We start from the raw sequence: 22550 nt of genomic DNA, 5'->3' as shown, positions 1-22550 counted from the left end.
TGTTTCCAAAACATCAAGTCTGGAGAACGGACTCGCCTAGCACCAGCTTTGACCCCACCACTGAACCTAGATCCTACACAGCCCACTTTAGTATGAACTATTACAAACTCAGGTGCTCTTCCGAGGCATCCGCTTGGCGGCATTATTTTCGCATGCCAAGTCATCTCACTGCACTACATATCTGTGTTGAGGTAAAGCTTACTAAAACACATCTGCCATTATGGGATGCATATAAGACCATTGCCGGCAATTCGAGGCATGCATTAAACCAATCTAGCTGCTGTATCTCGGGGATGCATGAAGCAAACCGCAGGCATAGCGTCTCAGACTGGTGGCCACGGCACCGCAAACCACTACTGCATGCTCCAATCAGCCTGTTGCAGTGTTCAAAGGCTGCACCATTCGACCATGGATAAACATTTTGACAACTGCAGAGGTTGAAATGGGGAGTTTTATTGTCCAACTCACACATTGGCCAAGTTGCCTCTTCCTGTACAAAAATCCTCGGTTTTTATTTGAGCTCAATAAAGCCGCATAGAATTGAGGTTCTGGCGCACGTTGGCCATCATCCTCTCTTGTCTAAGCATTTCGGCCTTGAAGGCTTCCGAGTTGGCCTTCTTTTCGGCCCTGCGTTCACGTCGCATGGCTCGCACTGCAGCCTTTCGCTCCCTTCGCTGCTCGGGGGTCTCGTCCTTTGGACGTATGCTGGATGCCACTGATGTTCGTGACCGCATTTCTTCGTCAGAGCTGCTTTCAAACTCGCGGTCCAACTGCTTCAGGCCCTGGCGACTCAGGCCTCCTTTTTCCTTAATGGGAATGCCTGTTCTTGCCGACACCTTTACCTTTTCCTGCAAGAAGTAAAGAAGAAAAACTAGGTCAGCCTAAGTTCTGATACTGAGGCTCATTCAATAACGGAACAGAGTTTCACTATTCCACGGCTACTGCAAAGGACGTCTATACCTGCAGCCCTTAGCAAGTTGAAAGGCAAGCTAATTGGCTGCTACGGTTTGCAATTATACAGGCAGCGCAGACTAAAGACAACACGCAGTGAAAGAATGGGCAGGACAAGCACTGAATCACTAAGTCTTACAACACTTTTTACCACTATGCACACAAGCACCAAAATTGTGCAAAAACTTAGTTGATGTCCAGTGTTTGTCCTTTCCATTTCGTTTCTTTTTTCACCTACGCATTTAGTTTATGCCACAAATATGAATGCAAACTCTTGTAAGAAGCCTGTAGACCAGAATGTATTCTTAGACGAACTGCTCCCTAGAATGAGTAGGAAAAAAATCAATCGCATTCTCCTCAAGGTTGCCCTGAACCTAGGTACAGCTGAGACATAGCATAGGCTGCAGGATGCACAACACCAGCAGGGCAGGTGTGCATGTGCTCTGAACATGGCGATATCGATCTATGATGGCAACATCTTGTGAGCACCCAGAAGTAATTGCACCCTACAGAACTTGCAGGTAAAATTTACAATCACCTACAATCATAATTCCAATGCACGTTTAGTGCATGCATAATCATGGTCATTCAATCAGATGCGAAAGTAGCAAGTCGCACGACCTCAGTTACCTTTGGCCAAATGGCCAACACGTCTATCACTGATCTGGTGTTTTCATGGACCCAATAAGGATTTTTTTCTTGCTCAACTGTTCATTCCATTATCTAAATGTCATTTCAAAAAGCCAGAGCTGCTGTAATATAATGTTGCAGGTAAAAAAAAAAGTGTGATAAACTTTTGCTAACAAATGCGGCCATGACAAAATGCTTGCTTTGTCAAGAGCTCATTCCACCAATTAAAGCTTCAAAACAGGTCACTTTAGTGCTACAACTTCCACTAAATAACAAGTATGGCAAAAGGTGCATGTGCTCGAAAGTCTATCTTGAGCACATGCACCTGCCAGCATGCACCTGCCATGCACCTGCCATGCAGTTGAGCACTTTGCAGTGCTAGACTCAATTGAAAGCAATCGTCCACCTTTCTTTTTGTTTGGTTTCATTATCCATTTGGTGCTTCGTGAAACTCGTAATGCAGCCAATAAAATGAGCTAAGCCTTATTTTAAAGACCTGAGTGACCTGAAAGTGGGGACAACAGACATCAGTGTCTTGTCAATCGTCCCCACTTCATCCCATCTAAGCGCAGTTCGTTCCCATCCAAGACTGACTTACCTTCTTTGGTTCTGTAATAAGTTTCGGATGGTTGTAAAGGTTTGAATAGGTACCTAGAGTAGGAGGAAAAACAAAATGATCACAACAAATTATTGATTGGATGCTACCAACAGCACTGAAGAATGCTGTGCAACCTACTTATGATGGACTCGCAGTCCCAACGTTCCTTGGGCGCATCAGAGCCGATTTGCATGTCTACCATTTCATCATCTTCCTCTTTAATGGCAGCCATGTTCACAGCACTCCTGGCACTCCCTTTGTCTAACGTCACCTCTTTCAAGGTCCTACGGAAAAAGGCAAGAGAAGCAAGTGCCAGGTGAAAGGGACAACGAATTAAAAGTGCAGACAGACAGACAGACAAGAAACTTTAATTTAAGAGTGCAGAATTCCTAAATCGCTATGTTGTGGGTTTGTATCACTTCATTTCTATTCCCAGTTCCTGAATAATCAAAATCCTTTGCAAAAACATTTAAATAATGTCAAAGCACAGAGCAAGATTTTGAGGTTGTGTAGCAATCAGACTAGGTATGATTATGCTGCATGTATACGAGAAATTAACAAGAGTGCCAAACGCATTAGTTACGGATAACACACGAGAAATATGACAAATTGTAAATGCCTCCCCCCCCACGTCAGTACTCCCTAAAGCAGTCAACCATACAAATAAGGTACTAACGGAAGCTGTTTCATGTGCTGAAAATCCGCTACTAGAGCCTTCATAATCTCACTGTCAGGTTGGACATAGCCTTCAATCTCCTCGCCGTCCAGCGCTCCAACTTCCAGGTCATCATACTGCTTGAACATCTGAAACAGACAAGAAAGGGCACTATAAAAACAAAGTACTTGTTCGCTGGAATTGCATCAGAATACAGCTAGCATGGAACTCAAATGCACCTCTGTAGTTTATACAAAGCGATTTTGGTTTACCACTTGCATTGTCAAAACATTTACATGGCCTGAAGCAATCTATTTCTTCATTTCACCATAGAAACACCGATGCAACTGAGCAACACGGTAGCAACACTTAGGACCAACAGCGACACCCGTGTCATGATTGGCCCTCACCATTATATTCTTCCGCATACTGTCTCTCAGCAAGCTTGGCAATGAAATTACCACTTGCTTGTTTTGTGGTGAGAGCTTATTTCCTATGAGCCTTTCCTTTATATTTGTGACTAGGCTTCAAAATTGTCATGTGACACACCCTCCTCCTCCTTTTCCTTCTTTCATTCTAAGAGCTACCCAGAACCAAACAATGGATTGAAAAGTATGGCAACCAAGGAGGGCCTGTTTCCCAAGAGCCAACACACAAATGGGCACAAAGGGAAAGTAGGGGTGGTACTATCAGAGGAGGCTGCCTTATCAAGGCAAACTGCTTGACATCGTGCCCTTGGCTATTTTTTTTTTTCCCCTTCCTTCACGGGCCTGCCCGTCCAGACGTGGGAGCGGCCTGCAGTGGCTCCTCCCTCGTACAGGGGTTTCAGAGTCGCTCCTCAGGACCTCAATAAAGTTGCCTGCCTTCCTTCATGCATACTCTAAAGCTAACGTAGTTGTGCATCAACTGGTGTGTCTCAGCAGCAACATAAATGCATGTCATATCCAGCTATGGTACACTTATGGACAACATGGGTTTCACTCGTACATTCCAGTGTGTTTTGGTTGTGTTCACATATCCCATGAGCAGCAATAACTGCCAAAGCACTGCAGTGCTTTTACGAACTTCAGCGACATGTGCATTGTGTACAAGAAACAGTTCACAGGATTACGGACATGATGCAACCCTTGAATGAGCAGTGGTTGCACATTAGCACACTGCACCTAACATCAATGGTGAGTGTAATCGAATGGTTGCCAGGTAGCCGGGAGATGAGCAACAATATTACCATGTTACACTGTCATATGGCAACTGCCTCTATATTCCAGGTTATTTCCTTTTAACCTATCAAACTCTTACATTCAGTGAGCAACAACTGCTTTCCATTGTAGTTGTTTTTTAATATACAAGATCACCTTTTCATGGCCCCTAGTTTTCTCTTAAATTATGTGTTGGACCACTTGTCCAAAATTCACAACACAACTGTAATGTCCTTCAAACCTTGACAGGATATTTCACAAAAGGAAAGCTGAATTATGAAATAGTCCATGGTCATTTTTCATAACATCATCATGGTATTCTCTCTCATTAAAGGGACACTAAATAAATATGCTAAGTCAAGCTAAATTGGAACTTTAGGCTTCTGTAATAATGCATTTGTCATTCTGAACAAAAACAGAGCTTCAGTAAGCTATAAAATGATGAAAATTGGAAATCAAAGTGGCACCACCTGTGGTGGTGGGTATGGGTGGGTATGGGTGGGTGGCGCCTATGGTACCTCTATTGAGTAACGTCAGCACTGGCTTATTGACAGATAGTGGCTGCTATGTCCTGCCACTGGGAGATGCATTGCTTTCTGTGTTTACAACCACAGAGGCAACAACCAACCTTCGCTAAAGAGTTTCTAAAAGACGTAGCAGCATAGAGGGACGTCGTGTGGAGATTACGTCGACTTGTGCATTTTGGCACGAGCGGTTAAAATTGAGCAGCAGCAGCTGGACCTTCGGCAGCAATTTCCTACATAACAAAGTGATATACTGGCATACAGAAACAATAATAGACTTCCAAATGAATACTCTATCAATCTAATTCCGCTTCATATTTTCCTTCAGTGTCCCTTTGAAGAGCTGAAATTGTACACAGCTCCAATAAAGCTAGACACAAAGAAACCCACATGTTTGCATCCATTTGGCAAGTGCATGAGGTGCAAATCTCCTATCTGCAATACAAGCTTCTAAAGGACCGGACACATTCCACTTCTTCATCCAAAATAAGTATGGTGACAGAATGTAACAGCATAATAGCACTTGCCTTCAATCCCTGTAGCTGGTATTTTAATAAGTACCATAAGCAACAGCAAACAGTCCCATCCCCCCCTCCCCAAACACAAATCATCAATGTCAGTTACGCCTAGTGTATTAAAATTTTCTTTACAGACGAAAAATTTGAGGCCATCAGAGGGAAACGCCCACCAGATGCAAATTAAGAAATTTAACATCAAGTTATAGCATGTAAGCAGAACAAGTCAAGGTACTTATAGTACAATGAAAGAAAACTACACGAACCTCTTCAAAGCGTTCATCGAGGGTCTTGAGCCCTTCAGTTCTTCGGATCACAGACGACGACATTGAGTAGCTTGTAAACCTCGACTGTGTTTCTTCTTCAGTGAAAGAGAAGCGCTCTTCACTCCCTTCAGAGGATGCAGAATAGTCTTCCTCATCATCACAACTGTCAGTCTCTTCATCACTGTAATGGAAAAGAAAAAGCAATAAAAAGTTAAACATAAGGATGTAAACTTGGACAATAGCCACTAGTTACTGCTAAGGTCTAATAGTTAATCATGCCATTCTCAATCACTTTCAACAAATGCTGATAGGCTAAACCGGCCAGCAGGATGCCTATTGCATCAGATGCCATGTCGTACAAAAGTAACCCCGCAAGTGATCAACCAAGAATAGAGCCTCCGCTATTTCTTGGAAACTCACTCAACAGCAGCATCGTCGACAGGTCCATCAGCAAGTTGTATAAAATCGTCCTCAAGAATATTTTCATCATCTTCAAAGTCAAAATCATCATCTAAAGCTGCCACAACATCTGGGTCCCAGTCAGGTCTTGGTCCTGCACAAGAAAGCAATCCCTAAGATCCCTGGAAGTTCAGTGCCTACAAAAGCAGACAGCATGGGAGAGACTTACCCACTTGCGGTACTGCTTTGTTCAGTAGGCCTTCTTTCTCTTCAACAGTTGACTGAAAGACTGATGAAGGTAGTCTGATTTCCTTTTTTGCCTAAAAGAAGCCATGTATCATAAGGCACAGCATGAAACTTTAATGCAAGAACCATTTAACAACTGCAGAAGAATCAATTTGCTTAGAAGTATACATGGTAGGATTGAATGGGTGACAGCTATAATGCAGTGATGCATGAAACAAAGAGGAATAGTGCACATAAAGCAGCTTCCTTGGAAGCAATGTAGATGCCCGGGTAAACAATACAGATGGCACAATAAAAATCCACGGCATTAGCAGAATCTAAAGTCAGCAGAGTGGGAAAAACTGCCTAGTTTCATCCATACCTTCCAGTGGTCTTGCCACATACTGAGCATAGTCATGCTTGAACAGTTACCACTACTAGCAAGACGTGTCGGTTCAACATTTCAAACCTTTAGACTAGAAAATTCGGTGGAAGCAAAGCAGACGACGACAATCAAGACCACATGGACAGTAGTACCATCATGTGACAATGAACATCATAGCTTCCTTTGTATCCATATTTTCTGTACCAACTAGCCCACCAATGCATCAACTAGCCCAACAACGTGTGCTAATCTTGCGCTTTCTAATGCACAAGAACTAGAAGCATGTGCCAAAGAAGCATTTTTCTCGTCTAGGCAAACACAAATGATTCTAGGGAGCTACTAGTACCTAACAAACTTTACTTGAGCAGTTCACTACAATGATCAAATAGAGAGCTTTCCACTGGATCACATTTTGTGTGACAGTGACCAGCGAATAGAGCTTCCTATGACCCTCCCTCCCTCTCCCACGCACCTTCGTACTGTGCTCTGCATTTGTACTGATGGTACAGGTAAGTAGTCTATGGACGACAGTACTTTTTTCTAGAACAGAGCCTTGTTGCGCAGCACAGGGCCATAATTGAGACTGCAAAATTCTGAAAGTTAGCTATCCTGTAAGATTCCCTGTCAATAACCTTTAGCCACACACTTCAACTGCTGAGTGCTCAACAGGAAAGCATGAGTTAAAGGGGCTAGAATAACACTACCCCTAGAGCACTAATCTGGAAATTTAGTTTTGTTTGAAACCCAAGGCATGTGAACACCCCTCTCTGGACTCCTGCATGCTGGTATAAAGGTTTTCTGTCACATGCGTGTGGACACCTTTTCAACTAAGAGTCACTTACCTTGGCGTCACCACTCTGTCCAGCTGGGATGCGCACCCTATGGATGACTGGCTCCCAGTCTGCCACAATGTTGACATCTTTAAGATGTTGGAGGTAATTGTAGTCGTCATCGAAGTAGATACCAAATTTACGCTGTTCTTCTTTCCTCTTCTCGTCAGATGCCGGAACCTGCATGTTTTTCAATATTTTAATATAGGCAACTCAACTGGACTCCCGATACCGAAGGCATTAAAAGCCAACAAGAGATACAACACAAGTAAATGCAGTGGTTCCGAATACTAACTCTCTATGTTGTGTCCTGTGGTCCTAATTTCCCACTATGACCACTTTGCCATCCTCGCAACCTTGCTGGAGACTTCCGACATGAATATGTGCTGTGAAACAGGTTATCTGCTAGACAGAAGCAACCTGTGGCACCTGAAGTAGGATGGGGAAGTCTGCCACTCTATCAACATTTTTTTAGACATTGTCTGATCTAAACACGCGCTTTGGTCACACAGGCTGCACCTTTCCATTGTATTCCCTAACTCTTCAATCTGGTGTCGTCTAACACTACATGCAGAACAGGCAATTCTTGCCATCTTTCCCGCCATTAAAAGACACACCGGTCCTCAATGAACAAAACCAACGCACTGTGAAGTAAATAAAACGACGCCAAATTAGTAAAAACGAGTCAGGCCAAATCGGCTATCCGAATAGCTAGAAGCTGTTAAGAATCGTGCCCAGGAGACGTTCTAAAGAAGACACAAATCTTATAACGAATCCCACATTCTTCGGCTGCACGTACAAGATGTAACACAGATCCACAACAAACAGTCATTTAGGGGTCATGTAAAGCATGTAGAATACGTCGCAACGTTCCGAAGCTTGTGCAATAAAAAACAACCAGCCAGGCAAACAAACAAACAAAAACAAGCAAGACAGCGATGCTTAGAAACACTTTATATGCTGTCCTCATAAGCACCCTTCGGATTACGGAGTTACCGAAGCACGCTACAAAACATCTATGCGTGCTCCGCACACATAATATACAAAGTTTCATTTGCAAAGAAGCTAGAGGCCTTATTCATTTCTCTTAAAACCGTGAAGTAATCGTACATTACAGTCGATTTCGCAGCTGCTTAAACACTCACGTGGCCTGGCCTGTCGTCTCCAGTGAATGGTCGCCCGGTTCGCTTTTCAAGTAGGACATGCTTAGGCGCTGTTTCATCGGCCTGCAGAGGATCCTTCTGGCTACGGTGAACCAGTTGGAAAGTCACGGCGTTCTTCTTGTCGATGAACTTCTTTCGCTTCCCGCCCGGCTGAAGTTGGTTTGGGATCGCAAGAGAGAAAGCAACAGAAGGTTGTGTCACCACTTCGACAGTCAAAAAGTGAACTAATAGAGAACGTGTAAGTTGACACTCACCATGTTAATGCGCTACACTGATCCTCTCACACACGGATAGCTTGATCAAACACAGTTAAACGGGAGCAAAGTTACGTGCGGAGACTCATCGCCTGCTTGACGATCGCCACAGCCACAGTCGCCATGTGAGAAAGAAGGGTGCGTTGCAGTGTTGTTAGAAACTGCAAGGTTCGTTTTTCAGTTACTCCCAAGTTCAGTCAGCTCGATTAGCACATTACATCAGTAGCTGCTTTTTTTCTCAGCGTGCACTACATTTCTTATACACATACGAACACGCTACTAAAAAATTGCCGCCAGATGTCGCGTTGTATTAAATCACGTGATTTTACTAAATACTAGCAGCAAAGTAACAGTTATGAATAAATTAAAACAATCTTACTTTATCAAATTTCTAAAATTATAGCACAAATATTGTTTAAATTTAAAAGTTTTTTTGATACACATTTACTATCATTGTCATCGCCACTTTTTAGCAGACGGCGTTTCTTGCTTTCGATTTTCGTTTTGTCCGCGCACGTTCGTCTTTTGATAAGATACACGCAGGATATACTGCAAGTAACATCCATTCTAAGTTTGGTGAGACGCACGGTGGTTTACTTCATAGTTCTGTAATCGAACAGGATAGTGGTTTATATTTTCTTTGTAGTCGTGGTCCTGCGTCACTGCGTACAGTCTTTGCAATTCTCCATCACAGAAGTGCAGCCTGTCGCGAAACTTAACGCTCGCTTTATCTCAGCTTTAAGATATTAACGCACCTCATCTGATTTCTAGTAAGTGTTGTATCTGTTCCGTATATTCGTAGGAGGAGAAATTAAAGTGACACACGGGCGAGCTGCATAGATATGTCGAACGAAGTCGACTTCGACTGCGACGCCGCGGTATCGGCGCTGTCGTTTAACCTCGAGGAGCTCTCGCTGCGTCAGCAGAGGGACGCCGATTACGAGAAGGAAGTCGACAGCTTGGAACGCAAGAAGTTTCGCTTGGAAGCGCGTTTGAGGGCCATCGACCTCAAAGTCGAGCAACTTCGAAGGGACGCCGCTCGACAGGAGTCGGCCATCTTGCGAGAGCTGGAACGCGAGGCCGAGTCTCTGACGCAAGAAGTGTCCAAAGTTAGGGAAGAAGCCCGCGCGCTGGAACGCCAGTGCTCGCAGATCGAAGCGAAGTGCGACGCGCTGGAAAAACAGAACGCCGAACTCGGGAGCGCAGCGGCCGAGCTGGAGAGAAGAGTCGAAGAGCTGAAGTCGCAGGACTCCAGTGGCGTCGCCGAAGGATTCAAGATGAGAAAGCTGCTGCAGGAATTTCGCTTTGAGGTATGTATCCGCGTTCTCATTCATTGCGTGGGGCTGTTGCGAAGCGGTTGCATGCTGATCCACTGGCTTTTTGCAAACGCTCGTACAATGCATCAGTAACGTGCGCGTAGAACAATGGAAACAAGAACGTATACGCTTGCAAAAACGCGATAAATAAAAGTGTAAATAAATAAATAAGGGTGTTTAACGTAACGAAACCACACAATGGGTTAGGATGGACGCCGTACTGTGTAGACGCGCTCCGGATTAATTTTGACCGCCAGGGGTATACGTTCTTTAACGGGCACCTAAATCTAAGTACACGAGTGTTTTAGCGACCCGCCCCTACCGGAATGCGACCTCCGCGATAGGGAATCGACTCCGCGACTTCAATTTGTGCCTGCAAAATTTGTGCCTGCTCGCTTGTGTTCCTTCCCGTACATCGTCCTACAGTCACCCGTGGTTCTGGGGACTAGTTCCTCCCTTGAACTAGGACCACGTGACTATGGGGCCACCAGCCCTCAAAGGAAAATCATTTTATAAACACGAATATTTAATTATGTATCTATGTATCCATCTGTCTATCTACAATATCTCCAGCGTCATTAAAACACTGCAGCAAGCAGAGGGGGCTATACAGAACACGAGCTATACATAATTAGAACTGAGAAAGAATAACATCAGTAATATATATGGGTCATTCCATCTCAAGTGTACTCGATGTTTTATCGACCATCTGCGATTCTGCTGAAAAAAATCATACTGTTTTACCTCAAAGTGCGAAGTAATTATTCGAGCGATTTTTCTTGCAAAAAAAATTTCTAATGCCCTGAGGACGCTTTGAAGATTGCGCACACAAGTGAAACTGTGCCAGGTAGAAAAATTTATACAAAGTTATTGCTTTGACCTGTTACTGCGAATATTTTTTGAAATAGTCGCCAGACGGTGCTCTTTCGTGACTATTGTCGTTTATTACTTTTTGTTTTAATTTACATAATTTTTAGCCGTAAGGAAAAGTCGACAATTGCCCCTTTTTAAATATTTTTTATAAAAGAAAGTAACGTTTCCACGAGGAATATATTGACAATAGGGGCTTGGTATGTGTGTATACTAGATGATAAAAATATTCGTATAAGAAATAAAGCCTAAGCTTTTGCTTAATGTCATGGTAAATATGAAAAAAATTACGTTCTGACTCAATTTGTGGCTTCATTTTCGCAATGTAGCGTTCCAAGTAAAAATATGGCATAGTCGCCATCGGATAGTATGCTTTGCTGTCTATATATGTACACAGATTCAAAAGATTAAATTTTGTTTAAGCGAGAAAAAAATTTTTGAACTGCACAATCACAAGGTTGCGCGGAGCATCTCTTTGCTTCGCCTTCACTGCATAGCACGTCGGCCGGTGTTTCAGTCTCGCTCATTTTACGCGCTTCTTTTTCTTTTTGAAGACGAGGTCTTTTTTGGCGACTTCAGGTTGATTTGCGGTTCGTGGGGACTGAGTTTCTGGCCATTGTCATCTTGTAAGATTATATAATTGCAGGCCTTCTAGTGCACGTAGGACTACAAATAGGCGTCTGAGTTAAGCTTGGAACGCAAAAGATGCAGAAAGTTAGTGTGCTAATATATACGGAGAAGTTATAACGCGTAATTCTTAAAAAATACGGTGAAATAAGTTCGATCAACATGCCACCAGTCACTAAAAACGCGCCAGAACAGGAACCAGAACTGCGGCTTTATTCAACGAACAGGTGATTTGTGGCGTTCTGCTAAACCTAAAACAACGAAAAAGGCCACTGGCCGGCTTGATACCTAGAATGTCTGCGAAGCGGCCTTAAATGTCTGGTTGGAACACGTATTCGTATCATAAACGCGTCCCGCGATGCCACCCACCGAGGCTGGGAAAGCGACGTCAAGACGACGGGAGGAGCGTGCATTACGAGCAGACGATAGGTGTGTCGTCTGTTACTGCTCCGCTTATCCCAGGCAAAGCTACAGCTGTCACAGAAGCAAACCGGCGTTCATGTTTACAGTTTCTTTCCGATGATCGAGGTGTGAAGAAAATGTATCAAGTCGACAGACTGGATGACAGTTTTGGTGCGTCCTCAGCTTCTGGGAATTCAGGTACATGGATTTGCGTAATAATTCATGGCACGTTTAAACTACACGGTGTCTCTAGTTCATGCATTTCCTCTCCAGGACAAGGGGTGATTTTAACGCCATTGTGTTGCCGGATGCACATAAAAATTCTAGCCTTACATTCGTAGGAGGACGAAAAAACGGGGCCGTAAAGTTGAATTACGTTTCTTGCTCTTTTTGCGTGGCACAGGTGGCTTATAAAGCCACAGTTCTGGTTCCTGTTCTGGCGCGTTTTTAGTGACTGGTGGCATGTTGATCGAACTTATTTCACCGTATTTTTTAAGAATTACGCGTTATAACTTCTCCGTATATATTAGCACACTAACTTTCTGCATCTTTTGCGTTCCAAGCTTAACTCAGACGCCTATTTGTTGTCCTACGTGCACTAGAAGGCCTGCAATTATATAATCTTACAAGATGACAATGGCCAGAAACTCAGTCCCCACGAACCGCAAATCAACCTGAAGTCGCCAAAAAAGACCTCGTCTTCAAAAAGAAAAAGAAGCGCGTAAAATGAGCTAGACTGAAACACCGGCCGACGTGCTATGCAGTGAAGGCGAAGCAAAGAGATGCTCCGCGCAACCTTGTGATTGTGCAGTTCAAAAATTTTTTTCTCGCTTAAACAAAATTTAATCTTTTGAATCTTTGTACATAGATAGACAGCAAAGCATACTATCCGATGGCGACTATGCCATATTTTTACTTGGAACGCTACATTGCGAAAATGAAGCCACAAATTGAGTCAGAACGTAATTTTTTTCATATTTACCATGACATTAAGCAAAAGCTTAGGCTTTATTTCTTATACGAATATTTTTATCATCTAGTATACACACATACCAAGCCCCTATTGTCAATATATTCCTCGTGGAAACGTTACTTTCTTTTATAAAAAATATTTAAAAAGGGGCAATTGTCGACTTTTCCTTACGGCTAAAAATTATGTAAATTAAAACAAAAAGTAATAAACGACAATAGTCACGAAAGAGCACCGTCTGGCGACTATTTCAAAAAATATTCGCAGTAACAGGTCAAAGCAATAAATTTGTAGAAATTTTTCTACCTGGCACAGTTTCACTTGTGTGCGCAATCTTCAAAGCGTCCTCAGGGCATTAGAAATTTTTTTTGCAAGAAAAATCGCTTGAATAATTACTTCGCACTTTGAGGTACAACAGTATTATTTTTTTCAGCAGAATCGCAGATGGTCGATAAAACACCGAGTACACTTGAGATGGAATGACCCATATATATATATATATATATATATATATATATATATATATATATATATATATATATATATATATATATATATAAAATGTCATTGCGATGGATGCGAAAGTATGCAGTAGAGCGTCTCCGTAACGAAATACCTGTGTAACGAAGGAATCATTCTGTGATGCTTCTACGGTGAGCTGTGCGGTGCACGACTTTTACAGCGAAGTGACCCGTACAACGAATAACCTCGGAGGCCCCCCAAGCACTTCCTCATGAAGGCGTTCGACTGCACGCGCTCTACAGTCTACTCGTATTACCGTGTGCGCATTATGCAGTCCGCATACAAAACACCGCATTCACTAGAGGCGCGTTTGTACCGCTTGGAAGCATCGAACTCGTGGCTGAGTGGTAGCGTCTCCGTCTCACAATCCGGAGACCCTGGTTCGATTCCCACCCAGCCCATCTTGGAAGTTGCTTTTTATTTATGAAGTGCCTACCGTGATTTATCGCTCACGGTCAACGCCGACGACACCGGCTTTTCTGCGACACGAGCTCCTTAACGCTATCGCGTTAATATCTCCACGCAGGTCGCTCAGCTGGAGCAGGAGCAGCGCGAGCTGTATGAAGCAGAGCGCCAGTCCATGACCCGCGTGGAGTCGCTGCTCACCGAGAGGCTTCGGCGCGTCGACCTCACGCGTCGACTCGAGGCCGACAACGACGCGCTGAGGCAAGTGCACTACACACACTATCGCTGTAAAATAATTTACACCCTTAAAAAGTGAAAAAATGGGGTAACTGTTTCTATAACTGACACCCTTATATAAATTACACCATTAGACTGCGAGTTGTAGACACGTTTACACCCTTTCTGACTTTTAGGGGTGTAAATTATTTTACAGTGTACGGGACCGTTAAACGGAGCCACTAAAGAGAGACACTATGTAGTACACTTTTATAACTTTATTTTCGTTTATTTCGCTATAAAAATGGCATATGTGAATATTAAAAGAGGCAATAAAGGTATCCTGGGTTTTTAGTGCGAAGTGCCATACACACAGACTATACAAAACAGGACGAGCGCTGTGTGTGTGTGTGTGTGTCGCTTCGTGCTGCAAACCAAGAATATGTTACCGTACCAACTCGCCCAACTTTCTATCCTTTTACAATAAACATCAATGGTGTTCTTCTTTACCCCCCCCCCTTTTTTTGTTTATTTCGCCATGAACCCCTCCAGAGTCGGTGCGTGAGCGTCATGTCAGGGATTCCGAAGTGTTTGTTTCGTACTTGGGCCGTTGTGGCTGAACAAAAGTCGAGTCTCCCGTAGAATGCGATGCAGCCGGCCTTCTTCATATACCGATAAAGAAATTGTCAATTTCGACAGAAGGCGAAGGGGGCACCGAAAGCGATAGCAAGATTCAGCGTAACGCTGAAGGCGTCTCACAACGCAGGCGTAACTAGAAGCCGTGTATAGAGTTCGCCACTAAATATGGTGGGAACGGTGCGGTCCCTCGGTCCACGCCAGCATGGCCCGGGCCCAGTCCTGGCCGGCCGCGCCCAAGAGCGCCCAGATGATGATGATGATGATGTCCTTGTTGAGTTTGGCGCATACCCACTCGCGGGGATTGGCCAAGAGTCGGGCAGACTTTGCTTAAGTGTTCAGAAAATGGAGGTAAAAATCTAAAATTTTGTTACATGAATTTAGGCGAGAGAAAATCGAAACGGTTCAGTAGACTGTCATGCTACGTAGAGGTAATAAAAATTCCGAGCCTCGAACCACCGCTCGCGCTCACGAGTAACTTTTGTCCTCCACATCTTCGACTGCTGGCTCCGATGCCGGAGTTTCTTACTCAATATATTTTTTAGGGTGGTGCGCTAGATGAGACCAAAAGAAAGCTGTCTGCTTCGGTCAGAGGATTGCGTAGATTTAGCTGGACGTTCACCACGGCGTGGTGAACGCAGCTGCTCAGCAGGAAGACTACATGATGTGCAGTGCGCGCGTGAACGCTAATGGCAGCTGTGCAGTGAGCGAGTAAGTAAAAACTTTATTAAAAATGAATAAAGTAAGGCACGATTGTTGGGGCCCCTATTCCAGGGCCCTAATGGCACGAGTGGCTCGCTGGGCTTGGTCCAGAAGAGCCAATTGGCTATCTCGTCCGCAAGCCATGCCTCCTACTGCCTATTGCTCATTAGTGGATGTTGGTGTATTGCGGGGCTGCCAGTGGAAAAAAAAATATAGGACGACGCTTAAGCTTCGCCTTTAAACGTGGAACGCGACAGCATTCAAAGATCCCCAAATCCACGCACAAAGTCACGCTTGGCGTGGCGTACCTTCACTATAGGTGTCATTAAAGGATGAAAATAACATAAGTAATGAGTTGTCGCGCTTTCTAAGAATTGAGTCTTCATGCTGTGATTACGAAGTCTGCAGTCATACGCACAGTAAAGCGGGGGGGGGGGAGAAAGAAGACATTTTGTTCTTTGTTTCGTCAGCACTTTTCTATAAATACACAGGTGAAGACTGTTTCCGGTGCAGCGCCTCGCTTGGAAACCGCGTATGCGTACATGTGCGGCTTCATCTTAGCTTTATTCGTATGACTATTGTTTATTCTATAGTATGTATGGCTTCGAAGCTTGCAATGCGCATCAAATGCAATCCTCGGTCCTGTCAACGATGGCGCATGCAGGCTGGCGTTGATAGAAGCCAGGTCCCGGTCGGCCTGCGGTCCACCGGGTCCTCGCCGGGCCAGTCGTCGCCCTGTCAAAGAAGGTGGCGCCGCCACAGGGAAAGCTGACTTCCGCGTGGGCGGCGTTGACGGCGACGATAACCAGCGGCAGTCGTTGCAGGAGATACACCAGCGGCTGTGGGACGACATCGTCAGGTGGCGCGGAGAGTTCGCTGCGCTTCTGAAGAGAGTCCGCTGCCGCGACACCAGGAATGCAGCCGTGCAGACGGACCGGGAGCCGAACGAGAATCGCCCCGAGCAGGCCGCACCTTGAGGCTTTGTCGGCCGTTATAGCAGTGTCAGTGCAGGCCGCCACTGACAGTGCTGGTTTTCGGATATATAAAACGTAGATACGCATTGTTATTTTGAAACCGAAAGCTTTCTTGTTTGAAATAAAGGGATGTACTAGAGAGAAACACTATAAATCAATATCTAGGCCAGTGTTTTTTTTCTTAAGCGACGGGTCATTACACCCAAATGGGTCGTAAGACTTTTTCTGGAGGTCACGGAGGGTCCACACACACACACGCACACACGAACACACACGCACGCATGTCAGTTTTGACTTCAAGATGGACGACGAAACGGCAAGACAAACGGCGATCTAAATTTTCGGTCGCTACCAGGAAAACTTCACGGATCGCGGCCTCCTAACCATAGCCAGTTTTGTCTCACCGAAACTGCAGAAATGGAGTTCAGCAAACATGATTGTATCGAGAAAGGAAATACATTCATGTCGTTATAATACCTGAATAAAGAAAAAAAAACATTACCAAGTATTTTCTGTAGCTTGTTCTGCTGTCGTTAATGCCTTTTAAATAAATTAAAATCTGAATCATCGCAAGATGTTTAAGGGGGCGTGGTGTGTTTGGCACTATATACTAACAGAGCCCAATCTTTGGAGATTTTAGAATACAGTGCAGTCCATCTTCACTAAAAAAAGATAACTAGACCCGAGAAGATTTCTCTAGTGGGCGATGTCCATGATGTCACCGTGAACTGATTGCTGCGTGAACCTCGAGGCGCCGTCACGCCGCCTAGCTATCTTTCGTTTTTGTGTCTTTTCTGTCTGAGGTATAAGACCGAATTCCTCGGTATTGCAGAAGAGTAATTTACTGATAGAACTTGAAGACGAACGTCGATTGGTACTGTCATAACAAGACTGCCGCGGGCAGATTGTTCTGCAGGAACGGCAGCTGCAGGGTATGCTAGTCCAGGACCGACCGTGCTTGACCTATTGAAGATATACGGTCAGAAAAGACGATCACTGGATGGCCGACATTGTATTAACAGAGAGAGTGCAGGAACAGTGGAAGTTATAACGTTTCCCTCTATAGCTGCACAGCGTTCTTCCGATGTCGTAATGTGCCGGTCAGTGCTGCCTGGTTCCGTGCTGCTCGACGCTGAGTGCCTGGGCCAAGGTCTCGCAGAAAGAGGCGGCTGCGGTCAAGAGAAAGGCGAGAGACGAAAAGGTAAACGTAATGCGTGGTTGTATGCAGGTGAGGAACGAATATATATAGACCTTTCCAACGGGAGCTCTGGAGCCCTCTGGACTTCTGTGAATCTTCGTTCGGCCCTACGTCAAAAGTACTGTAGAAGCGGCAGCACGCAAGTTTTGTGCACTCACGTGCAGCAGTCCAGAGGATCTCGACAGTATACTAATTAAGTTGAGATGATCTCGCCTCCACACATTTAGGCCGCAAATGTCTGCCGTCCTTTCGATAAGCCATTTACTATAAGCACAGTCGAACCCGAATATATATAAAGAATCCGGATAAAGCGAACTATTCTCAACATCGGACACGCGAAACTTACTGACCGACACTCAAGTAAAATTACTCCCTCATATAACGAAGAGGACAGTGCATACATAAAACTCCGCGCGTCCGCTGGCAGCGCCAGAAAGCCGTTTGCATGTCGCAAACACGGCGTTCAGGAAAGTCGTGTTATTTTTCTGGCTATCGGGAAGGACGGGAATGCTTTTCAGGTGCTATACATTCCGGCGTTTATGGGATTGGACTGGAGCAATTAAGGTCACACAATGTCCCGCATCCAGAACGCCGTTATTAGTGCACGCTGGGACACAGTTCAAGGCACACCTAAAATTTACTGCCTATGCTATTTATACCCGCATAGTCTTGTTTTCAGTAAATGTATTCCTCGATTGCGCTTTTTTTTCCCATGCAGCGCATAGAAATAACGAATATTTGTGTATAACGAACGTACCACAAAGTGCATCAAACTACGTGACACGTCAATCTACTTTTAGCGCATAAGCCTGTTCTTTATATATAACCACGCTGTAAGATCATTTACACCCTTAAAAGTGAAAAGGGGTGTAAATGTGTCTATAACCCACACCCTTAGGGAGTTTGTTATGTAACCGACACCCTAAAAGTGTTACTTATAGACACATCTCCCTTTTTCACTCTTAAGGGTGTAAATTATTTTACAGTGCACGTTGGACTGTTCGGCTTTCGTAAAACACATAACGAACTGCCGTATTGCTGTTCTTAGATATATCCACTCGTCTGCGCTGTTCGCGATGTCTGCCAACAAGAGAGACGCAGCGACAGTCTTTCTCTGGTCACGTTATATTCGAAACGCCCGTTCGTCGCTAAGTGTCCCCAAAGCCGTTTCGATGTGTCACGGCAACGAAATAGTCACACGCCGCGTTCGGAACTTACTGGTGCGCAGCAGCGCGCCGATCTCTGGCTCGCGGCAGTTGCTGCAGGCCGACGTCGAGGAGGCGCTGCCGGCGCTGAACCACTGGTCGCGCGGGGACGAGGCGTCCGTCCTGTACGCGTCTTCCTGCGAGCAGGACGAGCAGGTGCTGCTGCCACTGGCGCTGCAGCAGGCCGCCGTCTCTCGATAGCTGCTGCTGCGCGCGCAGCAGCAGCCGCAGCAACAGCAGCAGGCGCCGTGGTCGCAGCCGCACGTGGTGCGAGCTCCTGGAACCGGCGACGTCGCGCACGTTATAACCTGTTGCGGCTTCCGTTGAAAGCCAGAACACGGGAACCAGTATTTGCATCTACTATAATTATGCATGAGCGGAACACTTGCAGATTCAGTGGTATAGTGTATGTTATCCTGGACGCTGACAATATTTCGCCATGTGCGTTTTTGAATGCCGCTTTTTGGGCCAATCAGCGTGATGGCGAATTCGACAACGTATATAGCGGAATGTTATGTGTCAGGGGCTCAAAGCTATAAGCCTGTTGGTCGTAAAGTCCGTTTTCACATGCCGCGAACTGTCTCCAATATCAGCCACAGCAACAGATAGCTACGGGCGAAATTTCGGCTTATAATTGGGGGACTCGAATTTTGCAGCGGTGGGCTGCGTCTCATCTATTGAAGCGCAGAAGCAACATTTGATGTGCTCGCAGATGTCTACCATTACTACAACTGCACTATTACTACTGCTGCATATATATACTACTCATTAGGAGGAGTACGTGTCCACAGCAGCACCTGGCGGCGATCGCGGTCGATGCGTCGGCAAGACCACGTGAGGAAACAAACCTGTATATGTGACCCGAACCTCTCTCGGTATGTAGCAGCGGGGCGTCGCTCGTCGGGACGTTTCGCATCGTACAATCTCAAAATGTTATTAAATAATGTTTTTTATGTCCGACATGACGAATAGCCGTCGAACCGTTCATCCATATTTACGCGCTGGGCGTGGTATAGTAGGTTCGATTCCCAGATACGGGAGCTAGATTCGCACGGAACATTAAGCTTATTAAGATCACAAATTTCGCTAGTGGACACGAGAGCGAAGGATTAAGGGACACGTATACGTGCAGAACCAGCAAATAAAGATTAGCAGCAATCCCTTTGGCCGTTTATATATGCACCCCCGTGAAATTATTGCTAAGTGTGCACCGTGCTAATATTGATGCTGAATATATATGTGAAAGGTGGGGAATATAATCTAAGCACTCCACCACGGTGCTCCATTAATAGTCTGCGCACTTGGGTATAGTTATAATCAGTATGTGGGCTTTGATAGTCCTATATAGCCCATGCCGATCGACCTTCCCTGCTCTGGATTGTGGATACAATCGAAGCTATAGGAGTCTCGACTTCGTCTATATCACAACAAAATTACACCTAACTTGTTTGTCTGGCTCCTGAATTGACGGCAGCTTGGCCCTTTGGGCGTTTTACCGGTTTGGACATCGGCGACGCCTCCGCCGAAGTCGGGACAAGCCGATCGCGGTGACGTCCTTCCCGAGGCTGAATGACGTGGCGGCGATCGTCGGTTGTCCTGGGAAGCGGCCGCTCCTCGGCCGTGCACAGGCTGGTCTTCCCGCGCTGCTTTGCCGAAGGCTTTGCCCTCCGGCACCCGCGGACGAGACATGCGCATGCGCACGTGCGCTTCGAATGACGTCGTCGTGGTGTCCTCTCGCGGGGCATCGAACCTGTCGAACAGAAGGGAGCGACCGTTTCACTACTCTTCTATAGTTGAGCCTAACCTAAACATAACTATAACCTAACCGCAGTTTTTGTGGTGCATGAGCACGAGGCATATGACGGATTAATTTCCCACCGCGGTGGCCGAGTTTCGAAGGGGCGGAAGGTATAGCACGCTTGTGCATGTCACAGCGCTTTGGGTGCACGTTAAGGAAACTCAAATGGTCAAAATTTATCGGGAGCCCTTCACTACGGGGTCTCTCACGTAACCAAGTGTTCAGATTTTAAAACCCACTGTTTTCTTCTAACTGCAGCTTGTGGTTGGGCTGCCGTTTTCTTTTTCTTTTCTGTCGATACCGATGTAAGGTGTCAGGATCGTGATTGTACATATCCAGTGGTGCGAGATGTCTTCATTTCAAGCGGTATATGCGGTGCCGCATCCGTTCAAATGTCTTCCCGTTGTCGCGCGTGGTTTCAGCAAGCTGTTATAGCTTTCAGGTTGCCCACAATGCTTCATTTGTTCTGTGAGACAAGGGTATACTATATGTATATATAGCCGAGCTAAAAAGGTCAAGTTTACAAGACAGCGGGATTAGCAGCGCGGTCATCTACAGAGAGCCGTTAACGCCTCAGTAGTACAAAGAGGTCAAACATTCATCCAATGCAAGTATTGGCTGCTGAGATTGAGACCAGGAGTGAGACTTCAGGAACGACCACATCCGTGGGACGTTGAAGATTGCACGGACATAGCGCGGGCGCAGATTCGTCCATATATGCAAAGAGAAAAGAAAACAACTACATATGGGAGACAAAAAAAAAGCGCGATAGATACTGAAACTGTAGAGACTATAGGAATTGAGCCAGCCAGTAGAAATGTGTCAAAGCGTACGTTGAGGTGGATTTGACGCGAGTTGCGACCAACGTACTAATTGTCTCACCCGATCTCGTCAGTCACGATGCGGTGGTTCTCTGTGGTGACCACCTTGACGGGACCCGTGGACGCAGACACGGTCTTCCCGCGAACCGCTCCCTTCACCGCCGAATCGCCTTGATCCTCTGCGGGTTTGCCATTCGACGACGCGCTCTCCGCTACGGCCGCATCTGACGCCGGGAGGTCCTTGAGCAGGGCGTCCAGTTGGTCCGTGTCCAGAATCACAGGCTTGGAGTCGGCGCTGGCCGACATGGCTGGCTTCTTCACCTGCCTGGAGACCGTCCGTTCGGACACGGCCTCTTTCTTGGCCGCCGACGTAGCGGACCGCCGGTTCCTGGACGTCCCGTGGGCATTGCTGGTGCAGCGCGGAGTCGGCGTCGTCAGGACGGGGGCATTGTTGTCTTTCCCGGCGCTTTGTTTCGGGGCGGACATTTTTCGCCGCAGCGTCGATGACTCAGAGAATGCCTTTCACGAAAAGGGCGAATTTTGAGAGGTCCCTGACGATGGTGCATTCCAGATGATGATGACTCTTCAAGACATGGCACGTACCCACGGTGGAGGATGGACAAGAATCGGGCGGCTTGAACGCACCGATAGGTGCAGGAAGGAATGAAAAACTGGAATAGGTTAAACTAGGAACAAATTAGTGTTGTTTAACTGAGAAGTCGGGACAGATGAATACACGATTGCTCTGAAATAAATAAAAAATGGCGGCGCGTCCATCCTTTGAAGATGATTGGCACGTTAATGCGATTGGCAATCTTTCTTACTATTGGTGTGCAATTGGCGATAACATGCTGCAGTCACCAGGTTGTTGGCTCGGCAAGACAGCATCCAGCACGTGCCTTGTGGCCTAAGCCAGTGGGGAACTTGGGTCACTAATTGGCATGTGAAAGAGGTTAGATACAGAGGTATACAAACAGACATGCAGCTAAATGGGTGAAGTTTCCTGAGAATGCTAATCGCATTAATGATGTTAGCTGACCGATTATACTGGAGATAGTTTAGAATTATGATGTGGAGAGTAAGGAAAACTGGCATCATCACGGTAAACGCTTTGTAGCTTGAATGTAATCACGCGCACACCTAAAGTAGCTCACTTTATCCCAGCGCGATTGAATATGATTATGATGGAGGTGCTGATGATAACATGGATGTGACCGAGACGTTAGCGCATGAGATATGCATCAAAATTTCTGTCGATTTTGCCTCGAGAGTATAGCGCGGTCAAGATTGAATA

The 22550-nt window shown here is 45.6% G+C and overlaps 3 protein-coding genes across 5 annotated transcripts; 1 reads left to right on the top strand and 2 right to left on the bottom strand.

Annotated features, from left to right (window-relative positions):
* Positions 1 to 433: 433 nt before the first annotated feature.
* LTV1 (LTV1 ribosome biogenesis factor) lies at positions 434 to 8865 on the bottom strand. Its single transcript, XM_065455300.1, has 10 exons — positions 8595 to 8865; positions 8323 to 8490; positions 7190 to 7357; positions 5967 to 6057; positions 5759 to 5891; positions 5339 to 5519; positions 2856 to 2983; positions 2318 to 2463; positions 2180 to 2232; positions 434 to 848 (listed from the first exon to the last, which is right to left on the bottom strand). Exons 1-10 carry the CDS (start codon positions 8595 to 8597, stop codon positions 522 to 524), a joined length of 1398 nt encoding a protein of 465 aa, XP_065311372.1. The 5' UTR covers positions 8598 to 8865; the 3' UTR covers positions 434 to 521.
* A 191-nt stretch (positions 8866 to 9056) lies between these two features.
* Positions 9057 to 16392, top strand: LOC135921023 (ribonuclease Y-like). 2 transcript variants are annotated; one of them, XM_065455318.1, is made up of 4 exons: positions 9057 to 9170; positions 9397 to 9904; positions 13828 to 13967; positions 15925 to 16392. In XM_065455318.1, the coding sequence occupies exons 2-4, from the start codon at positions 9437 to 9439 to the stop codon at positions 16235 to 16237; spliced, it is 921 nt and encodes a 306-aa protein (XP_065311390.1). In that variant the 5' UTR covers positions 9057 to 9170; positions 9397 to 9436; the 3' UTR covers positions 16238 to 16392. The 2 variants fall into 2 exon arrangements, with proteins under 2 accessions (XP_065311390.1, XP_065311389.1); XM_065455317.1 differs by having other exon boundaries at positions 9062 to 9904.
* Positions 16393 to 17231: 839 nt separating this feature from the next.
* Positions 17232 to 22020, bottom strand: LOC135921022 (mucin-19-like). Of its 2 annotated transcripts, none has more exons than XM_065455315.1 (4): positions 21318 to 22020; positions 20134 to 20387; positions 18651 to 18954; positions 17232 to 17403 (listed from the first exon to the last, which is right to left on the bottom strand). In XM_065455315.1, the coding sequence occupies exons 1-4, from the start codon at positions 21740 to 21742 to the stop codon at positions 17295 to 17297; spliced, it is 1092 nt and encodes a 363-aa protein (XP_065311387.1). In that variant the 5' UTR covers positions 21743 to 22020; the 3' UTR covers positions 17232 to 17294. The 2 variants fall into 2 exon arrangements, with proteins under 2 accessions (XP_065311387.1, XP_065311388.1); XM_065455316.1 differs by having other exon boundaries at positions 18651 to 18914; positions 21318 to 22013.
* Positions 22021 to 22550: the final 530 nt, after the last annotated feature.

This window comes from Dermacentor albipictus, chromosome 6, assembly GCF_038994185.2.
Source record: "Dermacentor albipictus isolate Rhodes 1998 colony chromosome 6, USDA_Dalb.pri_finalv2, whole genome shotgun sequence".
NCBI lineage: Eukaryota > Metazoa > Arthropoda > Arachnida > Ixodida > Ixodidae > Dermacentor > Dermacentor albipictus.
The sequence above is the reverse complement of the archived record's forward strand: the minus strand, read 5'-3'. Positions and strand labels throughout refer to the sequence as shown.